General features: G+C 34.3%; 4 protein-coding genes across 8 annotated transcripts in view; 2 read left to right on the top strand and 2 right to left on the bottom strand.

Moving 5' to 3' along the window:
• The window catches only part of senp7b (SUMO specific peptidase 7b), a 36763-nt gene extending 35774 nt beyond the window's left edge, over positions 1 to 989 (bottom strand). For 3 of the 5 annotated variants that reach the window (XM_079424673.1, XM_079424672.1, XM_079424675.1), the window contains exon 1: positions 819 to 989. In XM_079424673.1, coding sequence (XP_079280799.1) covers positions 819 to 860 — 42 coding nt within the window. In that variant the 5' untranslated portion in view covers positions 861 to 989. The remainder of the gene's footprint in view (positions 1 to 818) is intronic. The other 2 variants (XM_079424674.1, XM_079424676.1) reach the window with 2 other exon arrangements.
• Positions 990 to 1549: 560 nt separating this feature from the next.
• On the top strand, positions 1550 to 5200 carry LOC306874541 (myelin-oligodendrocyte glycoprotein). The gene is made up of 4 exons (XM_079424669.1): positions 1550 to 1670; positions 2579 to 2619; positions 2708 to 3028; positions 4597 to 5200. Exons 1-4 carry the CDS (start codon positions 1642 to 1644, stop codon positions 4710 to 4712), a joined length of 507 nt encoding a protein of 168 aa, XP_079280795.1. The 5' UTR covers positions 1550 to 1641; the 3' UTR covers positions 4713 to 5200.
• A 1222-nt stretch (positions 5201 to 6422) lies between these two features.
• LOC306874836 (CD276 antigen homolog) lies at positions 6423 to 8852 on the bottom strand. The gene is made up of 5 exons (XM_079425114.1): positions 8776 to 8852; positions 8319 to 8573; positions 7284 to 7339; positions 6860 to 7177; positions 6423 to 6734 (listed from the first exon to the last, which is right to left on the bottom strand). The coding sequence occupies exons 2-5, from the start codon at positions 8354 to 8356 to the stop codon at positions 6643 to 6645; spliced, it is 504 nt and encodes a 167-aa protein (XP_079281240.1). The 5' UTR covers positions 8357 to 8573; positions 8776 to 8852; the 3' UTR covers positions 6423 to 6642.
• Positions 8853 to 9190: 338 nt separating this feature from the next.
• On the top strand, positions 9191 to 11898 carry LOC306874837 (uncharacterized protein). The gene is made up of 6 exons (XM_079425115.1): positions 9191 to 9335; positions 10649 to 10730; positions 10844 to 11170; positions 11248 to 11400; positions 11474 to 11568; positions 11705 to 11898. Exons 2-6 carry the CDS (start codon positions 10682 to 10684, stop codon positions 11801 to 11803), a joined length of 723 nt encoding a protein of 240 aa, XP_079281241.1. The 5' UTR covers positions 9191 to 9335; positions 10649 to 10681; the 3' UTR covers positions 11804 to 11898.
• Positions 11899 to 16098: the final 4200 nt, after the last annotated feature.

The raw sequence follows: 16098 nt of genomic DNA, 5'->3' as shown, positions 1-16098 counted from the left end.
TTAATTTGTGCAAATTATGAATTTTTCCCTTTTTTTACTCCTTGATAAAAACTACTTTTTTTTCACAGAACTCAAATTATACTTGATATTGTTTCATATCAAGCAAACCATTGTGATTAATGATTAATGAATCACCTTCAAAATAAAACAGACTTGCGTTTTAAAGTTTTAAAATACAATTAAGTTTACAGTTTTCATAAATAAATAAATAGAAATATTTACACATGCTTCTTTGCGGTTTGATCTTTATTAAGACGCAGTGTGTTCTAATTACAAAACAATAATACTAATAAAAAGATGCTTCATTGTGATACTGACAGCCCTGATAGTTTAAATTCATAATTTATTTGTATAAACCAATTTCATATGCAGAATTGAATTATTTCCAAGCAACTCAGCTTGGGAATCTGTCTTCCACAATTACTACTCTTGCCAATTTAAGTTAGAAACTAGACCCATTTGATTGATTGTAAGTGAAAAGCAGTGACCAAAAGCTGTGAAATACTTGAGAATAATCCAGTAACCTCAAATACTTCATTCACATAAGGTTGTTATTTTGTAAGACTATTTAAAAATGCCCATCTGACTATCAAAACTGACACCAATCAAACACACAGATTTCCATACAAAGCACCATGCACGAGCTAAAATCTTATGCATTAGAAATAATAATCACAATATAAGTGTCTAAGAAGCTCTAGAGCTGATGAATGTGATTCATGTTAATCAGTTTAAACATGTAGCATTGGCTGCTGCACTCCAGGGCCAGTAATATTAGACATCTGAGCTGATATTAGCTTCATAAACGGCATACTTACAGCACACACCTGTCTCAGACTCGCTCTATAAATATCAGGCATGGGCTATGAACGGGTGAAGGCACTGCTAAATCATTCTGGTCAGCAGAATAGCAATAAGCGCACTAAGAAGTGGGCATCTCTCTTTCTGTTTATGTGCGATGTTGTTCCCAATTCTTCTTCTTCTTCTGCGCTCAGCGGGTAAATAATCGGACTCGTTACAGCGCCATCTGTCTGGTGTAGAGCTGGAATTATAGCTTCTGACCGGGTCACGCAAAAAACAAAAACAAAGAGCAGCATTGACTGATATGTTATCTATCACTCATAATGTATATCACCCATAATGCATAACACAATTAAGTAGCACCAAAACAAAATTAAATAGTGGAAATAGGTTATTGGCGTTTTTTTTTATTATTTGTATTCGTGTGGTTCTTGTTATTCTATATATATATATATATATATATATATATATATATATATATATATATATATATATATATATATATATATATATATATAGATAAATGTATGCCATTTTATTATTATTTTAGATGAAGGTATAGCTTATTCGGAAATGAAACATGATTAACATCACAAACACGCCAATGGTTAAATACAAAACAAAAGTTTTATTTATTTTTATTCATATCATTTGTATTATTTATTTTACACGAGGATAAATATGTGTATTTATATATAAAATCATTTAAAATGAACAAAATAACAACAAAGACCTGTGTGTGAGGCAACTGCGCATGACATCCATTATGAGGGGCATCTTAACTATTATATATTAGCTGAGATCTCAGCTTCATTTTCCCAATAACTACCCGCGTACATTATGATAAATTTGTACATCATGGTTAAAAGGTAGGTTGTGTTGAAATTGTCGTCGAATAGCAGTAGACATGTTTTATCCTCGGGCCTCGAGGACAAAGACGCGTCTGCAGTTTACGACTAGCTAGAGGCTTTGTGCTAGCTATATCTATAAATACCGATATATTTACAATGATAACGTGTCCTAAATATTACCAGGAACAGAGAAATGTCATTTCTAATGCATCCGTTAAAAATTGTCCGTCTGGTTGCGCAGTTAGGTCCCGTTTTGCGTCTAATAACTAGCTTGTCAGGCTAGTTCAACGTAAACAAAACTCGAATTCATGGAAAATAAAATAAAGTAAATCAAGTGTTATTGCGATTATTTATGCCTATATATTATAACCTGAATTATATGACGAACTGATGTAGTTTATGTGTTTGTATAATTATTATCTGCCACCTGTTGCAGTTAATTTTACATTAAACCATCATGTATGTATGTATGTATGTATATATATATATATATATATATATATATATATATATATATATATATATATATATATATATATATATATATATATATATATATCTCAATGCAAGAATTTGGTTTAAAGGACATTTTTAATAATCCAAATACACCATTGTTCATAACCATTGGTGTAGATGTAAAGCGACCCAGAATTGAACAAGACGTCTTCTGTATCTTCACACTTCTACAAAGGCCTCTTGTCAATATATATATACTTCACTACTGTAGGTTTCATCACCCACTTTTGTCATCATAAGTGATGTTTTGTTGCCCTCTGTGTCGCTGCAGTACCTGTTGTTGAAGTCTGTCAGTCCCCTCAGGAAAAGCTATTTTAAACCGTAGCTCCTGAGGCATATCCTCTTTAATATCAGGTTTATCACAGTTTATTATGTCTGTGTGACAATTTTTTTTGTTTGTTTTTTTGCAGTGTGTTGTTCATCTGTTTCTTTATACTACTTTTGAATGAAGGTAAGCACTTAAAATTATTTGAATTGAATGTTAAGTCAGGATCGACTGTCTTTCACATGTCCCTGGTCTGTCTTTGCTTTTGTTTCAGCATCTGCGCAGGAAGTAGTTAAGGGTTTTATTGGAGGTTCTGCAGTTTTGCCGTGCCATCCTGGGAACAGGCAACTTACAGACAACACTGCACACTGGAGATATGAGGACAGGAAGAATGTTTACGACATACTAAATGGCCGAGGAGCGACTAAGGAGCAGGATCCAGACTACAGTGGCAGAACCGAGACATTTCCTGCAGAGTTATCGAAAGGAAACTTCACCATTAGGCTTACGAATCTTCAGAAAAGTGATGAAGGGCCGTACTGCTGCTTCATCACTGAGTTTGGTCTCGAAAATTGCATAAATCTTCAAGTCAAAGGTGTGATGAAATGGTTGCTATAATTTGCTCCTAAAAATCTATGAATAGTATGAAGTGTGGTGAAGTAAGGTGTTTTTTTTTTTTTTTTTTTTTTTTTTCAAATGTTAAAATATTATCTCTTATCTCAGTTTAATGTTCAAAGGCAACTGCACAGTAAGCTTTTAATAGGTTGATGTACTGAATGTAAACACTGGTGCTCTGTGACACTTTCAGTTTTAGTCCTGCATATCATTTTTGTCTCGACCAATGGCGTGGATTGGGGACGGATACCTGTAACAAGCCGTTTAGTGAAGAAGTGTACTGTGATGGAGAAATTCAAAACAGCAAGTGTTGAACTAGACCCAAAAATAAAAATCCTAAAACTAAATTAAGCTCAAAAACACAACAAACCTCTATAATAAACATATTGTAGGGAAAAAAAAAACTAATTTGACAAATAAAATAGGAAATTCTGAAACAAAACAAAAAATCTAAAAAAAAAAAAAAACTTTCTAATAATACTGATTAAAAAAAAGTCTGATAAACCAAATGGCACATCTGGCAACATTTTAAAACAAAATAACCAGCCTGACAAACAAAATAACTAGTGCTGTCAAACGATTAATCACATCCAAAATAAAAGTTTTTATTTACATAATATATGTGTGTGTACTGTGTATATTTGTTATATAAATACACACACATACAGTATATATTTTGAAAATATTTACATATATACAGTATGTATATTCATATAATTTATATATATATAATATATAAACATAACATTTTAGCATGGCTGTGTATTTCTATATAAACAATAAATATACACAGTTCACACACATATACAGTACTATGTAAACAAAATCTTTTATTTTGGATGTGATTAATCGTTTTTCAGCACTAAAAATAACAAATTTGAACATATCAAATTCTAATAAAACAAAAATAAATATTAATGCAAAATAACCAGAGATGCGTTTCCCAAAAGCGTTGTTAGCTATGTGGCCGTTAGTTTGATTAAACTCTGTTGGTAACGACAGAACTTGCGATCATACTGTATTTGCTTTTGGGAAACACACCAGTTTGACAAACAGTATCAATTCTAAAACAAAACAAGCAGTCCGACAAATGAAATAGCAGATTATAAAACAAACAACAGGATACATTTTAAAACAAAATGGCAATTCTATCTAAATACATTTTTAAAAAATAACAGATCTGAAAAACTAAATAACAGATTATGAAGAAACATAAATCTGGCAAACAAAGTAAAATGTTTCACAAACAAAATAATTCCCATAACAGTAACCAATCAAAACTAAATCTGCAATCCAAATGTGAAATCAGTAAGTAACAACTCAAAATACAGTTGTCTAGGTGGAAGACAGAAGGAGTGGAGCAGTTTAAGTGTTTGGGAAACCTGTTTGGAAACAAATAATTATTCTTGCACTTCCATTTAATATCATTTGTGGCACTCTTCACCTGTAGGGTTTGAGTGCAGTGTTCCCCGTTGTAAAGTGCAGTGAGTGTGTACTAGCCTCAATGCTTCTCGTGTTCATTCTTCTTTCATTGTTTTTATGTTGTAGAGAAACCAAGAGAAATCCAAATGCCAGGCTCAAGCAGTGGAGGTGAAACCACAGCAGGGAGGATTGCATCTCTGTTAATCCCACTCTTCTCTGTAACTCTTCAGCTCTGTGTGTGACTGCATATAGTTCAGCAGTGTGTGCTTTAATTGCAGTGAGCTTTGACTTTGCAATATTATTATTTTCTACTCCATACTTGCTGAACCACAATAGAATTACACTGCATTGTGTCTAGCATCTAGATATAATTTATGACAAACATTTGGACACACACATACATTACATATCAGGCCTGTTATAATCAGGGTAGATGCCATGAGTACAGTCTGTTCACTGGACTCTAGATTCAGTCATTCAGCTTGCAAAACATTGCAAATGCGTCTTTCCAGATCATTTCCAATGGACAAAAACTGTAAATGTAAAATGACATTAAGACACAACCTCTTTTAAATTTACATTAAACACATAAAATACAATGTTGCGTATACCCTGACATGTTCTATAACTTGTGTTGTTTTCAGTAATCTTGAAAGTTTGTTGAGATGAGATTGAAGTGGATTGTTTACTAATCTATTTACTAGTTATAAATACCTCAACTGTCCAGCATCAGGCAAATCAGCTTCACTAAAATGTGTGCATTAGCTTTATTTATTTATTTATTTGTATTTATTTTAAATAAATGTGCATTAGCTTTATTTATTTATTTATTTTTATTTATTTTAAATAAATGTGCATTAGCTTTATTTATTTATTTATTTTTATTTATTTAAAATAATTGTATTTGTTTTTAATTTAATGTCCTATTTGAGTTACAAAAAAATATATAATATTTATATTTTATTTTATGTGTTGAATTGATTTAAGGTTGTTGTGTAACAGTGCTGTGCTGCCTGGAATACTGCAAATAAAGTTGTTCTTGGAAACATATGCTTGATGTTTTGATTAAATGAGATGCGTAAAGGTAAATTTTACACTAAGATGTAAAAAAAAAAAAAACCATCAATAAAAAAAAGCAGTGGAATTTTGAGTGATATTTTGGCTAAATACCAACTACTTATTCAAGAAGAGGCTGTCTGAATGGTAATTGAATGGTGCCACAGTAATAGTCCCATGTCTAGATGGAAAATCCATATTTGCATACATTTTTAAATAAAGTCTTTCATGTCTTGTGTTAAGAGTAGACCTTGCTCCTCCTTTCATTTTATCTTTCTAACTTGGTATTATGCAGATGTTTTTATCCATCAATCTGTTCCACAACTGAAACTGTCCAATCATAGGGGTTTACTGAGATAAAAATAAGCTAATCTGGTCATGTGATCTCAAAATGGCAGCCTCCGTTGGGCAACCTCTCTTGTAGTAAAGCAGTTTTTCTAAGCCACTTACATCTTATAATAGCGTACATCATTTGATGTTTTAAAATATTTGTCAAAACTACTCTTTTCTTGGTGCACCTTCTCTATATGGGTTAACATATATCAGTATTTGATGCAGTGCTATGTGGCATTTTTTTTTACAAATATTCAGTGTCATTTAAGTATCACTGGTATACTATTATTAATTAATTGTATTAATATTTTTAATATATTTTTAGTTTTTTAATTTTCATAATTTTAGTATGTGTTTGTCATTGATTATGGTTTTAATGTTTTCATATATGTACAAGTTCAAATTAAAATGAGAAATGTTGCTCTGGCAACTAGCTGTAATAAAACAGTTTTTATATTTTATTTCAGGTAACGTTTATTTTATTTGTAATGCAAATGGTTCATAACTTACATTTCGTAACTTACATGCAACACCAGTAAAATGAGGCTTAGATACATAAAAATATTTTATTTTTCAGTTTATTTCCAGGATTGATGTTACACTGTTTTAATTGCACACATGACTTTGACAGAAATGACAATGACTGAAATTGTTATATCTATAAACACTGATGAATACAAGGTGTGTCAAGTTGTGCAATGACTGAAATGAATAAGATGAATAGAATGGAATAATGTATGAAATGTAAACTTACAACACTTCAAGAACTGAACAAATAATTGTTCAGATAAACGGCAGAATGCAGGTGAAAAGAAAACTGATTGGCAACACAATCAATGGTAGTTCTCCGTGGTTTCCTTTTCCTTCTGGTTTATCTGTGGGACAAAACGACAATGGCAAAGTTTGTAACATTAGTTTGATCAGTCACTAACAACTGCAGACTAACATTCAGAATGTTAAACCACTATCACGCTTTTTCATCTAATCAGATTATACACACCTTTGACATGAAGCTCTGTGATGGTGTGATTCTGAGATGGTCCTGTGATGTGACAGATGTACTTCCTTGCATCAGTTTTTTGAAGGTGGTTGAGTTTGATGGAGAAGTTGCCCTTCTCATACTCCTCAGGGAACGTTTCGACTCTGTCCTTGTACACTGGAGCTTGATCTTGACATGTTCTGTTGCTGCCAGTGATATCACACACAATCATTCTATCATCGTCTCTCCAGTGTACGCTGAATTCTTCTATGTTGTCTTGAATCTTACTCTCAGAGATCGAACAAGACAAAACAGCCGAGTCTCCAACAAAACCCTCAACTATGACCCTCACAGGAGTGGAGAAAGAACCTAAAAAAGGAGCAAGCACACCATTTATTATTCTGCATGTGACATGAAGTTTCATTTAAAATGTTTAAATTCACACCTCTGATATCCAGCAGAAACACAGAGATGATGATGATGATGATGATGATGCACCAACTGTAGAAAGAGAAGATAAAATATCAACAGTTTGCTTTAACCTATAACCTATTTTTATAAAACATGGACCAGCAGGGGACCCAAAATGAGCTTTTTACTCAAAATGTCCAGAACTAATCAAAAATGAATTATTTTATTCATTATTATTAATAATAACAGTATACACTTGGAATAACAACAAAAAGTAACAATTAATTTGATCCACACACCTTACGCCGTTCTGCCTTTGACCTGCCTAACCAGCTGTAAAGCTTAACCGAACTACATTCAAGCTTTCTAACCAATCGGTTTTCTAAGAACCGGTGTACCAATTAATGACAATGGATATATTTATCTGTAATGAATGTAATTCATGCTACCTAATAGACAATAAATGATATTTTAACAAACAATGTAGCTGTTAGCTTTCATGCTACCCTAACGATAGTGCTTGGCGTTGACGATCTCAATTGTTTTTCTAAATTCTTAGAAACATACCTTTGTTCCATGGTATTTAGTTTTTGTTTTGTTTTTTTTTCAGACAAAGCAAGCAAATGTAAATGAGGCACTTGAACAATTTAAAAAATGCAAACAATTTCTTAATGGAAAGTAATACGTTTACAAAAATGGTTGCCGAGTCAAAATGGCATCGGCACGAATGACGTCGGATGCTCATGCGCATGCGTATGGATGTGACGTTTTACAGGTGGCTAAAGAGGGAAGTATCAGCTACTTTAATCTGATTTACCATTAACAGCCTATTGTGTGTGTGTATATATATATATATATATATACTGTATATATATATCCGCACAATGCTTCCCAAAAGGCATTTGAGAGGACACTTACAGAAACTGTCTATTGTTGTTTTTTATACTACTCAAAAAAAATTTTATGATATTTTATTTTATTACTATACAATAGTAATAGAATCCACCCACCAGTTTTAACACTGAATAAATGTAAAACAGTACAACTAACACTTTGCCGATGTTTACACATGGATAAATGTGCTCGACTGGTGAAGATGGAACACATCCTTCTTGATTCTTCAGTTGATTTTGAATGGGAAGTATTGTTTGTTTTATGGTAAGTTTAGGTTTAATTTGTAATCAGGTTCACATAGTCCTTTTCCTCAGGCAAAATCTTGCCTTACAACATTTTTTTGTTTTTGAAGAAAGCATCATTGGAATTCCATTTTTAAGATTCCATTATGGGAGTGTTCGGTCTTGTTCTTTAAGTTCCTCATAGTGATCTGCAAATAATGAAGAGAAAAATAAAATAAAATAAAGACTTAGGATACTGTTTATTTATTTATTTTATTATTCAAACTGTTTATTTCCAGCATAAACACAGATAACAGCAACAGAAATGCAAAAAGAATATGCTAAATGACTTGCTGCTCTCTTCTAAACAAAATAACAACTCTGATAACAACTGGGAGATCTATAGTTTACCTTGAGGGAATTCGCTTTTTTAGCGTCCTGCCTCTTTCTCTCTCGTGTGTTCCTGTCAGAGGTTTGACAGACTGTACAGCTGATGAGAAAAACACAAGGAATTTATCTTGTTGTTGGGAGGAGCAGAATCACAAAAACACAATAGACACCATCACAAATTGTGTAATGGTTTTAGTGGTTATAATGGGACTTGTATTGGTTTTAATGGAAATGGACCCTGCGGGTCTCTACTGGTAATTGCCACCTTCTATTGGTGTCTTGTTAAAACCAATAAATCTTAATGCAATATGTCCTAAAACCCACTACAGAACTACAGAAAAACTTTTTGTAATGGTTTTAATGGTTAATGGCTATGAATAGCAGTTACCCGCTTTGGCCAGCAGATGTTCTCAGCGTGCGGAGCGTTCAAAAGAGTGAATCTTTCAATTTGGTGAAATGAGTGGGTCATTTGATTCATTTTTCTTCCCTTCTCATCACTACAGCGAGGTACTACCCACCATGTCTGCTTCTAGGAGATTTTTTACTTGTCAGGACGTGAAACTCAGCCCGGGGAACTGCAGGTGGATAAATATCCGATGTATAAGTCTGTCTGTATCGTGTAGCTGTTTATTTGAATAGTTCAGTTAAAATAAACAGGTCTCGTTCACAATGAACGATTCCCGGTTGCTTTGTCACAGTAAATCGCTGTCATTGATTGTTTACCCTGTCTGGCAGTCAGTTGTTTACAATACGAAACTCGTCCTTCGTGGAATAAGTGTCAATCCAAATCCTAAAAGCGGTGTTTTACGGGCTTCTGCTACTTTGTTGAAAGGCAAGTTTCACCAAAACTAGATTTTAATGAAGAGAAACAGAGAGAGAGAAGTGTGTAAGGCTTAGTTCCTGTACAGCACATACTACCTTCAGTACCACTTAATATCTAGATTTTTCTACATCAGTCTATTCAGTGGTGTATAATATATTTACAACTATGGGTTTATTGTGATTCTTATTTATTTATTGTAATTTTCAAGATAAATGTTATCTTGACTGATCAGAATCACAATCTCTCAATTTTATTTGCCTAATTTTATTTGGTTATTTGGGTAGGTGGCTTAAAAAATAACTTCCCTAAAGCAATGACACCAACATCACACACTGTATAATAATGATGAACTTACTATGAGCTGTTAAAGGAATAGATCACCCCCCCAAAAAATTAAATTTACTCCACCTCAGGCCATCCAAAATGTAGATGAGTTTGTTTCTGCATGGTAACAGATTTGGAGAAATTCAGCATTACATCACTTGCTCACCAATGGATCCTCTGCAGTGAATGGGTGCCGTCAGAATCAGAGTCCAAACAGCTGATTAAAGCATCGTAATCCACAAGTAATTTACACCACTCCAGTCCATCAATTAATGTCTTGTGAATCAAAAAGCAGGAAACAATTCATAGACAACTTCAAACCATTGCTTCCGACCAAAATATGAGTTCTCTATTCATGATTTTGGCCAGAAGTGGTGTTTTAAAGTTAAAATGTCCTAATGATGAATTTGTTTATTACAAACACATAGTTTTTCACTTCAGAAGATGAAAATAGGTCTACTGGATTATTGTGATGTTTTTATCAGCTGTTTGGACTCTGATTCTGACGGCACCCATTCACTGCAGAGGATCCATTGTGAGCAAGTGAGTTAATGATATTTGTTTCCAAATCTGTTCCCATGAAGAAACAAACTCATCTACATCTTGAATGGCTATTTTAATTTCCGGGTGAACTGTTCCTTTAAAAACTGTCAGGTATAATTTGTGAGTGTGACTTCCTTTCAGTGGTTAGTAGAGAATCGCCCTCTTCTTGGTTTCAAAGCTCTGAATTACATTTCCATCTTACAGCCTTTTTGAAAGTAACCAGAATTAATCACCTCAATGAATTTTAATGGCGGCAATGACACAAAGATCATCCAGCATCTTATCTGTAAGTATTTTATTGAGTAACCTGATTAATTTATTGTTGAACAAGTATCCTATGTTTCTTAAGAATCCTATTTTTTTGTACTATGTGTATTATTTTATTTTTTTATCTTGCAGGTCTACTAGTGTGGTGTCAAGCTGTAGAGACTTTAACAGAACTAACAAATTTGGGACAAAATGTGTCAATTAACTGTGATCTTGACGAAAAAGAGATTTATTGGATGCTACTAAAACTACCAAATCGTCCAGTTATGATACTGCGGTTATTTTCAACTTCACCAACTCCTTTTTACTACAATATAAGATTCAGACTCAAATATTCAGTGCAACCTAAACATCATCTATTCATAAAAAATGTCACTACTGATGAGTTAGGTGTTTATTACTGCATGACCACAGAGGCACCTCCAAAATTCAGCAACGGCACCAGACTACACATCACTGGTGAGTGAGCATTCAGTAATCAGGCCATATGGATGTTCAGTGCTTTGGCTATTTGAATGTAAAGCTATTTTTTACAGAACCAACTAAATTACCTGAGTGCCAGAATCACACTGTGGTGAAGTATATTGAGCAGAATCATACCGTGGTGAATTATACTGACCAGAGACAATGGGTGATTGTTATCATCGTATCTGGTCTGATGCATGGTCTTCTGGTCTTTGTGGTGATTGGTGAGTTCTGTTCATTAATGCAATCTCATTTAATCTATTTGTAAAATATGACAATGATTCTCTTCTCTTGCAGGTTATGTGTGTTGCTACTCTAGAGAAAATTGCAAACACCAAGAAGCAGATTTAGAGCAAACTCTTCGCAAACAATTTAAAAAACCAAAGACCATGGTAAATTATGCAAAACCATTTTTTTTTTCCTGATTTACATTTATTTAATTATTTATTATTTTTAAGATTATTAAATTCTTTATCACTTTACATACATTTCTAAATGCTAATACTGGCTGCCTTATTGCTCTTTCAGTATACTGAGGTGGTCTTTTCCCAGATGCATGAAGACTTTGAACAAAACCGGTGCTTTTTACCTGCAGCCCAAATTGTAAACAGGAAAGCTTGTTCTTGACCTTGTATCAGTGGGTTGCTTATACCATTGTTGTAAATATAAATTTTCACAAATTATGCTAAATGAATAAAAAATAACTAAGAAATAGACATCATAAATGAACTTCTCTCTCGTTTTTAAATAAACAATGGAATCATCCACCTACTAGATGATGACCAGCCAAACGCTTCTTTGCAGATCAAATGTAGGCATTGTGGTTGGCCTTGGCCAGACAAGCTCAGTAAAATTTTCCATGCTTGGTCACCTGATCACCAGTGAACTGCAACACCAGGTGGTTTAACCTTTAGCAGTATGAAGCTTTTTTGTTTTCTATGTATATATATGTGTGTGTGTGTGTGTGTGTGTGTTTATATATATGTAGAAATGTAAACAGTCATGTAGAAATAACAAAAATCATTCTTTCAAACTTCTAAAACCTTGCTGACTGCATTGCCATTTTCCATTTGAGGTTAAGAAAATCATGTGATGGCGATATGTCTAAAGCAGATGGGAACTCTGTTCAAGGGTAAACCACCTTTTTAGACAAAGAAGAGGCCTTACGAGTCATTTTTTTTTTGTCAGGTGACCAACTCAGTGGAACTGATGGTTTAAGTATTGAGCCTAGTTTAACACTTTACTTGAGCAAAACCAAGCTGCAAACACATCCGCTAAGGAGAGTTTGCATGCACAGATTTAATGTTGATTATATTTTAGGAGATGCAATACGCGTCTGCTTCATGTGAACACAAACAATCAAACACTCTGAAATGTCCAACACAATTTTGCACAACATAGAATGTGAAGATATTTATTATTTTTTTTCTACAAAGCATATGAGATGACGTACAAAGTTTCTGAAATGAAGCTACATCATTGTCATGTTGCTGTCCTTCACACATCAAAACCACACCACTTACAGGAAGTCAGACTGAACTCTAACCGCATTTTGGACATTTTGAATGCCAAGAGCCAGCTAAAATTTTGCAGTAGTACACTCTAAATAATTTTGAACACATATATTTTGGCCAATTTATTTAACTTCTTTCAATATATATACACAAATACATATAAACTACATATAAACAAACAATACTTTCAAAAGATATCTCCCCAGATAAATATTATAGGTAAAAAAATATATCTCATATATCTAACTCTCCTTAAATGATCCCCCACCCACCACACACACACACACACTCACCCCACCCCCAGCTAAGACTTTTGTGGTTGACCTGATCACACTGCTTGAGGACACAGGAGCTACAGACTGAAATATTTGTAAGCTTGCACAGTTTTGAGAAGAATCCACTTCGATATCTAGCACAAACCAGGTGAGTCTGATTTATATTGTGTAAAACTAATATATTTAATGTCAAAACTATATTTATACTGTCATGCTTCTCAGATAGTGTTTCCTCTTTTCCACAGTATCCTACACACAAGACTGGGTCAACTCATCTTCAGAGATCATAAATGGTAATGTAATTTCAGAAGGTTGTTGCGATGTCTTATCATCCATATTTGTATTGTTATACCTATCCAATGAAATATTTATTTTACTAAACATATTTTATGTCTTTTAGGTACCCTGCGAGATTTATGAAGAGGAAGAAGTTTTCATAGTTTCATTTCATAGTTTCAGAGTTCCCAGCTGAAAAACTCAATCAGCCAAAGAGAGACAACAGTAAGATTAGAAATTGGTATGATGCAACTTCTTAAATAGGCTATTAGCCTGTTAAGATTATTGTCAACAAGATTCAAGATTCAAGATTTTTTATTTGTCACATTTATACAGGGTATAACCAGCAGTGTAGGTCAGTTCTGCTCCAAGGACAGTGCAATTATATAGAATACAAATATTAAGAAAAAGAAAAGTAGAAAAAATAAGAGGAATAAAATAAAATAAGAGATAAAAAAAATATAAATATATATGTCAAGGTCAGTACAGGTCAGTATGTTGTTGACTTAAATAGTACTAAGAGGAATGTGCAAAAAGAATGTGCAAAAAGTTGTCCAGGGTATTTAAATAGCAGCAATGAGGTAGAGAAAAATTATGAATAGCTTATTGATATAGTGATATTTACATGGAGTCAAGTGATGTTATGACACAGAGTTAGAGTTTAGGAGCCTGATGGCCTGGGGGAAGAAGCTCCTCCTAAGTCTCTCAGTTTTTGCCATCAGGCTACGGAAGCGCTTACCAGATGGAAGCAAAGTGAAGAGACGGTTACCAGGGTGATTAGAGTCCTTGATGATTTTAACCTGTTAACCTTCAGCAGGGGACTGCATTGTGGGCCTCATAGGTGAAAATAACCTACCTAAATTAAAATGGTAACAGTTCGTGAAGTATGCTACAAACACAAATGGGGTATCTTTGGAAAGAAGACACTCTAGGCTTTACTATCCATCATCCAGAGTTGATAATGCTCAAAAAGATAAAAAGTTATACACACTGACGTGCCTTGAAAAATATTTTTCCACACTGAATGTTTTTTTATTTCATATACAAAAACATGAAATAAGTCCTGGAGCAATCCAGAAAAGTAATGGGTTGAAAGCATCATGTGTCTCATGAGTTTATATTTCAAATTTGAAGAAGATACCATGAAAAATTAGATTCCTGCAATATTTTTTCTGAAACTATTTATAGTCCCCCCACCCCCCTGTTTGAGGAAAAATAACCACCAAATGGATTGCAGAATTATACAAGCTATTTTAGTCATTATACATGTTCCTGTGTAGTTTTCAATTATAAAATAATAGACAGATTTATTTGAGCACTAAAAAATACAAAAATAATTATTTGAGTAATAAAAAAGGGAAAAAAATTGAAAAAGAATGCTTTGTATATAGTATGTATACTGAAGTATTCTGATTGCCAGACATGAAGTGATATTGCCAGACATGGTCATAGAGTCAGTAATCACATGCTGATGTGCTTCCATTCAGATGATAATCATACAGATGGGCCATATAATCAATAATAGCTGATCATTGAATCACAATGATAGCCGTCTTAGAGTCGGTAATAAACACGCTGATGTCCGTCCATACATATTATAATCATGCAGATACGGCCACATTCCCCACACAATACACACACACACACATATAAAAAATGTTGAAGAAAAAAAAAAGTTTTTTATGGATAAAGCAGATCGCTAAGTTACGCCCGCTCAGATGACAGCGTCATAGCCCGCGTCATGGCTGACTGGAGGGAGCGCCAAATTCAAATAAACTATATTCCGCTTTTCTGAGACTTTTTTTTCCGTGGACGGTCTCATTCTGTTTGTAAAACTGTATGCTACAGCACCGTGTTGTTTTTTTACTACCAAGACGCTGTTTTTGAGTGTAATTTACTCCATAACAGACGCGAACAATAACTCTCCCGAAGAAATGAAACGTAAACAAAGGAATATTCATCCTTATTACAACGTTACTGTTTCGCTGGACTAAAAGTGCTCGCTGGGATGTTGTTCTGTGGACCCTTACCTCTCTAACTAAACTGGGATTTCAGCAGTGGACGCGTTTGTGGCTCGTTATTACAATGATAAAGGTACGTACTGCTTTTTTACTCTGCGTGTTTGGATGTGTACTGCTTACACACATGTAGCAAATACATTCCTTATAAGCTTTCCATCGAAAAACAGCGATCTGTCGTCGATGCTTGAGGCTTAGCCCTTCAGAATGATATATAGTTTGTCAAGATTAACTTTGTCCCGTTTCATTTATTCTATTAGAAAACAATGACACATGCAAACAAAGAGCGTTCAGTGCGACGTCGCTCTGGTGAACGTTAACAGGTTAACAGCTCTATTTTTGCAGCGTTTGAGGTTGATGTCCTGCAGAGAGGGGAGAGCAGACCCTGAGATGCGCTCAGCTAAGCGCACAACTCTCTGTAGTGCTTTGCAGTCCTGATTGGAGCTGTTTCCATACCACACTGAGATGCACTGAGTACACTTTCTATGGTCCCTGAATAAAAAGTTTTCAGGATTGCTGGTGAGACCCTGAATTTCCTCAGCTGTCGCAGATGGTACAGTCTTTGCCTGGCTTTCTTAACCTGTGTTTGGATGTGTGAAGTCCAAGTCAGGTTCTCGGAGATGTTTACACCGAGGTACTTGAAGCTGCTCACCCTCTCCACAGGGGTCCCACTGATCATAAGAGGAGTGTAGGGCTGCTGCTGTCTCTTCCTAAAGTCCATGATCAGCTCTTTAGTTTTGCTCACATTCAGAGAGAGACAGTTGTCCTGGCACCATGATGTGAGTCTCTCTACCTCGTCCAAGTATGCGGTCTCATCGCTGTTGGAGATGAGGCCCAGA

Source organism: Barbus barbus, assembly GCF_936440315.1.
Source record: "Barbus barbus genome assembly, chromosome: 9".
Taxonomy (NCBI): domain Eukaryota; kingdom Metazoa; phylum Chordata; class Actinopteri; order Cypriniformes; family Cyprinidae; genus Barbus; species Barbus barbus.
This window is presented reverse-complemented; position numbering and strand designations above follow the sequence as displayed.